At 39.3% G+C, this 6331-nt stretch overlaps 1 protein-coding gene across 1 annotated transcript in view; it reads left to right on the plus strand.

The window, feature by feature from the left end:
- The window catches only part of ANKRD31 (ankyrin repeat domain 31), a 220080-nt gene that overhangs the window by 7661 nt on the left and 206088 nt on the right, over positions 1–6331 (plus strand). The window contains 1 exon segment of the mRNA XM_006874406.1: positions 4866–4939. Within this exon segment, the coding sequence (XP_006874468.1) occupies positions 4866–4939 (74 nt within the window).

Consider the following 6331-nt stretch of genomic DNA (forward strand, 5'->3'; position numbering starts at 1 on the left):
TTGAACCTGAGACTTATGTTAGATCATATACAGAATTAGGTGATTCTCTTTTTCTTCTAGTTGTTTCCTTTCTAAGATGACACCTGCCACCACTAACTACCCCATGCATGCACTGGCTGATGCATCTAACCAAGAAGATGGGTTTCTCTCAGAGTGTTAACCTTCCCCATTGTTGAACAGTTCCTTGTTGTTCCTGGCGCCACCTTCAGGGCAAAGTTCTAAGAAAAGCGATTGTTGTTTGTTGATGTTGTTATGTTTCGTGGAGTCAATTAAAGATAAATACAGGGATTCTCCCCACCTTCTTCAGACTAGATAGGCCCCTTTTCCCAGTTTCTCTGACTAAAGAGACAGGTTTTCTCTTGTATCTTATGTGTCTGTGCAGCCACAGATGGTGGCAGTGCACATCTGATACTGGGTTTGACTTTCAGACAGACCTGGGAGATTAAAAAAACCCATTGCGGCTACCTGAAATGGGGCAGGGGCTGGGGGGAGGGGGCTATAAAGGCGTGAAGTGGCTGGCATACACGTTTTCAACAGGGAGTTCAGTTTCAGAGCGAGGGGGCAAGGTAGAATCCCCACTGATTCATTTTCATCTTGTCTAGATGAATCCTGTTAAAGGAGATTGGGCTAGGATTCTTTTGATTCAATAGTGATTACTTGTTATCATGACTAACTGCAGTTGTCACAACTGTAAAAGTAGAAGTTATGTAACAAAAAGGGGGGAGCAGTTAGTTAGTCTTCCATTCCAGGAACAGAGAACCCAAGGACCATCAAGAGGGAAGAGCATGAGTGGAACGTGGGATCCTAACCAGAGAAGCAGTGACACCAGTGAGGTGACCGCATGGAGAGATAGAGCAGCTGAGGACTCATGGAAAAAGAAAGGCTGTGTGCTGGCAGGCAGGAGGCTAGCTTGCAAAATGTGTCCTTTGGCTGTTTAAACGTTTATATATTACTGTGTGTTTTTGTGTACACCCAGAACAAAAACAAAACGGACATAGAGGCAAATACTGTTAACCGGTGGTGCACAGAGGGGATTGTAATCATTGTAAAACAAAATACAATCTGTTGAGTGCAAAATCAATGTTCTGCCAAGTAAACTATCATTCAATTCACAATAAAAGTTTTACTTAAAAAACAAAACAAACAAAAACCCATTGCCATCGAGTCAATTCCAACTCATAGTGACTCATAGGACAGAGTTGAACTGCTCTCAAAGGCTTTACATATTGTTAATCTTTACGGGCATCAGACAGTCTCATCTTTCTCCCTTGGAGCAGCTGGTGGATTTGAGCCACTGATCTTGTGGTTAGTAGCCCAGTACTTAACCTACTGTGCTATCAGAGAGATAAAAGGAAAGAGAATTTTTTTTTTTTTTAAAGAAAACCCTCTATGCCCTCCAGCATGAGGGATTTTTTCCCTTAGTCTTCTGGGTAGACAGAGAAATTTTTTTCTGGAGTTTTTGCTGTTCCTGCTCACTGCACAGTTCTGGGAATTGGCCTACCCTCGGAACTAAGCCTAGAAACAAAAAAGACCAAAGGGGGGAAACAAAACTCCAAACAAACAAAAACCAATGGTGAAACTTGGCCCTTTTACAGATAGCTAGATTTTACTTGGGTCCCCAATCCACTTGTTCTTGTTTGCTTTTTAGAGTTCTCATATCTCATATATTGTGTGCAATTTTCAGTTGTAGTGAGTAGAGAAGTAGGCTGTAGATAGCATTTTGTCTTGAGTGGCCAACCTTTTTTTTTTTTTTTTTTGCTTATGATTCATTTTTAATTTTCTGCAATACCATGGAAATAGCTTCATTTAATACCTCATAGCCCAAGATTAAAAATTAGCTTCTCTTCTTTTGATTGGCATGGTAATTTAGTTAGAGTATAAGCAGTAAGCCAGGGGTAGGAGGACTGAATTCTGTGCTTTGTCTTTCTTCTTCATCTTCTCTGCTTAATTGTTTGTGGTTCATACTGGTAAATTCTCATGCACAACCTCGCAATTTTGGAATGAGAAGCATGGGCTCTGGCATTGGTGTAGCATAGATCTTCAGTAGACCAAGCATTATATAGTTTTGCATAGCTAAGTAATGATTTTCAAATATTACAGCTTACCAATGTCTTTTTGCTAAACTAAGAAAGGGGTTTACTGACCTTTGGTACCTGAAAGGTAATGCTTTCAAAGAGACAGAATGCCAGGTGTTAACTGTGTCTTTGAGAGCCTGGTCTTGGTCCTAGCTCTGTTTCTCGCAACCTTGTTCTAGGATGCATCCAACCTTTGTTGTGGCTCTTAGGTGTTGCTAATAACCTTTTGTAAAAATTCAAGTTGCTGACTAAGAGGTTTTTGTTTGAGATTTCCATTCTAAAAGGTAAGATTCTGTTTGTTTTATATGTGCCTAGGAATTTTTTTTATCAATCTGTATTTTTGGTCTCATCTTCTTAAAATGTTGACTGTTTAAAACATTAAGAGCGGTACCCCAAGTTAATCGAATCAGCTCCGACTCACAGCAACCCTGTATAGGGCTTCCAAGGAGCAGCTGGTGAGTTTGAACTGCTGACCTTGTGGTGCAAACCAACCTTGTGGTCCAGTGCATAATCCTACAGCACCACATATATTTAAATTGAATTACAATATGAGACAGCTTATTATATGGATTTGTATGTATGTTCAGATAAAATTATATCTTGTGAACCTTATAATCACATACAGTAAAAGACTAATTCAACATAATTAGCTTGCAAAATGGATATTCATTGTATCCCTCAAGACAGACTAACCTTGTCTTCATGTGAATTGTCTAGATAGAAAATACCTGTTACAAAGGATATTAAAGTACACGTGAGGGGAGGTAGAAAGGAAAACAAAGTACAAGGAGACAAGGACTTAATCATAATAAATTAGATTATTGGTTGGACCAGTTAAAATAGAAGATATTCCACTGAATGGTACCAAGTACTATTTTCAGATCTCTTACACTTAAATAATATGAGTAGATATTTTTTTTAAGAATGAAATGCTTAGCTTGGCATTAGGACTCTGAGCTTTGGAAATTTTGATAATATGTAAAACTGAAATCAGAATTGTCATTACAAATTTCATTGAGACCTTGGCTTTTAATAAAGCCATGAAAATTGTTTAAAATATTCAGTCTGATTTTTCCAGAGTTTTTTCCTTTAACTCAATCAGCTATGCCCCCCTTCTCTACTATAGTAGAAATCCTGGTGTGGTGCTGTAGGATCAGCACTGGATTGCTGACCACACAATCTACAGTTCAAACCCACCAGCTGTTCCTTGGAAATCCCATACAGGGTCGCTATGAGTTGGAATTGACTTAACAACAACAATAACTATTATAGTAAATCATGGGAGAAAGATGAGACTTTCTGCTCCTGCAAAGATTCACAGCCTCAGAAATCCTATACAGGGTCACTATGAGTCAGAACTGACTCGATGGCACACAACTACCACCAACCACCATACTGAAAGGAAGGATATAATTAAAAATTTTAAGAATCAAAAGCCTAGCATGGCATCAGGACTCTGTGCTTTGGTAATTTTGATACCATAAGACTAAAACTCTAATTGTCATTAGAAATTTCATTGAAACACCTGGCTTTTAACAAAGCTGTGAAAATTGTTTGAAATCTTCAATGTGATTTTGCCTGAGGTTTTTTCTTTAACTCAGTCAGTTGTTCACCCTCTCTCTACTATAGTAAATTGTGGGAGAAAGATGAGACTTTCTGCTTTCACAAAGACTGACAGCTTTGGAAACCCTATAGAGGATTGCTATGAGTCGGAACCCACTCGGCAGCACTTAACCACAGCAACAATATCCATAGTTAATGCCAATATTTCAAGTATTCCGGATATATTAGTGTTTTATTGTGAATTATGATAGTTTACATGGGAGAACATTAATTTTACATTCATTCTATCATATATAGTCTCATTGCCCTGGATACAGTCCCCTCCATGCATCATCAACCAACCAAAGGGTATACCCTGCAATCCTGCTCCCCCCCTCCGTACCCCCCAGGTCTTCAGCTGCTCTCCCTCTCTGGATCTAAAGCCCCCAGCTGCTCCATCGCTACTTGTCATTGTCTCTGTCTCCATCTCAGGCATCACTGTTTCTCTGGGTAGGGTCCCTCCGGTTATATTTTATTATTAGAATATTTCATCCATAATGAAGTAGTCACAATGACATGTCCAAAACAAGCAGGTCAGACAAAGTTCTCACTGGTTGATTTCAGAAGTAGGTTGCCAGGCCTTCTACCTGGTGGTGTTGCTGGTGGTAATGTGCCATGGAGTCGGTTCCGACTCATAGTGACCCTGTACAGGGTTTCCGAAGCTGTGAATCTTTATGGGAGCAGAAAGCCTTATCTTTCTCCCACAGAACAGCTGGTAGTTTCAAACTGCTGACCTTGCGGCTCAAAGCCCAATTCGTAACCACTACGCTTCCAGAGCTCCTTGGCTTTCTACCTAGCTTGTCTTAATCTGGAAGCTCTGAAAATTGTCCACTACCAGTGACCCTGTTGTTATTTGAAATACCTGTGGCTTCCAGCATTAATGTGATTGGCCCCTCTTTCTCTGTCTACTCTCTGCTCTCTCCTTTTGTCTCTTGTAAGATGAAAGGTACTGTGATGGGATTAAGGATTTTGTATCTATCCCACATTTAATCCTTTTGCAATGGATTGGTGTAGCACATCATGAGAGATCATTACATCATCATTGTTTTGTTGAGTTGGCCCATATTTTGAGGTTGGGCACATTTCAATCCATGACAAGATATAATTAAAAAATAATGGTTAAAATGACAATCTTGTTAAAAAATAGTCATGATTATAATCTGTTCTTTCTGTTTTGGTATTTGAAAGGTTGTTCGTTGATCAAGACGTATCCGTTAGATATGAGCCCAGTCTCCATCCTGATCTAAGTGGAATGTGCAAAGGTAAGAAATTATAATTTTCACTAAGTAATTCCTTTAATTTCCTAAGTATTGTTAGTTTATTTACTTCTTTTTATTTAGTCTTTTCACTGTACAACATCTTACCTGTTAACCCAGTGGCAAGTGTTTGGCCTTGGAGCTGTTTTTCCACATGTAATTGGAAGTGTATAATATTGGTCTACAGAATGTCTTCCTATGATGTATGAAGAGTCACTCGTAAGGACTGAGAAGTCTTTTCTAATATTCCAACGAATCGTTAGATTATTTCCTTTTTTTTTTATTTTGCAACTGAACATATCTTTGTGAGTTTTCTAATTATTAAAAGTGAAAATATTTTTAAGATACAAAGTTTTAAACTATAGAAAGTAAAAGGTCTCACCCCCAACTGTCCTTTATAATTTCACTCCCAAAGATTGCCAACAGTTAGGATTTGTACATACTACTAGAGTTATGTATGCTAATATAAGTATCTTCTTTTTATAATTGGTATCATACTACACATATTTCTTTTCTGGTCTACATTGAGCTACCTCCACTTTTTAAATTGCTACATATCATTCCTTTCTATTAATGTGCCCTTACTTAATAAATGGGTATTTATCGTATTTCTCACTTAATGCTATTGCAAATATGAATGTCCTTATACTTGGACCTTTGCCTACTCTTTCTTTTTTTAATGTTTTATTGTGAATTATGTGATAGTTTACACGGGAGAACTTTAGCTTTACATTCATCCTATCATATATCATTTCATTGCCATGATTACAATCCCCTCTATGCATCATCAAACAACCAGAGGGTATACCCTAAAAGCCTGCACCCTGGTCGTCAGCACACAGCCCCTCTCCCTCTCTGGGTCTAGAGTCCCCAGCCACCCCATCTCTCCACGTCATCATCTCTGCCTCCATCTCTGGCGTTACTGCTTCTCTGGGTAGGGTCTCACATTCCACTGTTCTCCCTTGATGGTCCCAGGGACCTCCGCCAAATCAACCACTACCTTCCTTTTGCTACAAACATCTACCTTCACATTTCCAACCCTCACAGTCAGTCCTGATAGCAATTAGTCACTATTGTATCACAAGAGACCTATCCATATCTCCTTTCAGCAGCCCTGCCTAGACAGATTGGGTACTACTCAGTGGAGATTCTACCTTCCTCTTCACTCTCTGGATCTAGGCTCCCTCTTGAAAGCTTGTAAGCCAGTCACTTCTTGCCTTTGTAGCTCCCCGTTTTGGGTAGTCAGTGCCCAAGTTGCCCATCCCTGTCTACCCTGTGTATTGAGGGAGTGGGAATGATCCTCACTGTTCCCTCTTTTGAGCTACTGCATCCATAGGTGTAGGTCAAGTTCATCAAATTGTATCAGATTACTCTTTTTTTCCTCTTCTTTCTTCTTCT

The sequence above is a fragment of the Chrysochloris asiatica genome, unplaced genomic scaffold (genome assembly GCF_000296735.1).
Source record: "Chrysochloris asiatica unplaced genomic scaffold, ChrAsi1.0 scaffold00275, whole genome shotgun sequence".
NCBI lineage: Eukaryota > Metazoa > Chordata > Mammalia > Afrosoricida > Chrysochloridae > Chrysochloris > Chrysochloris asiatica.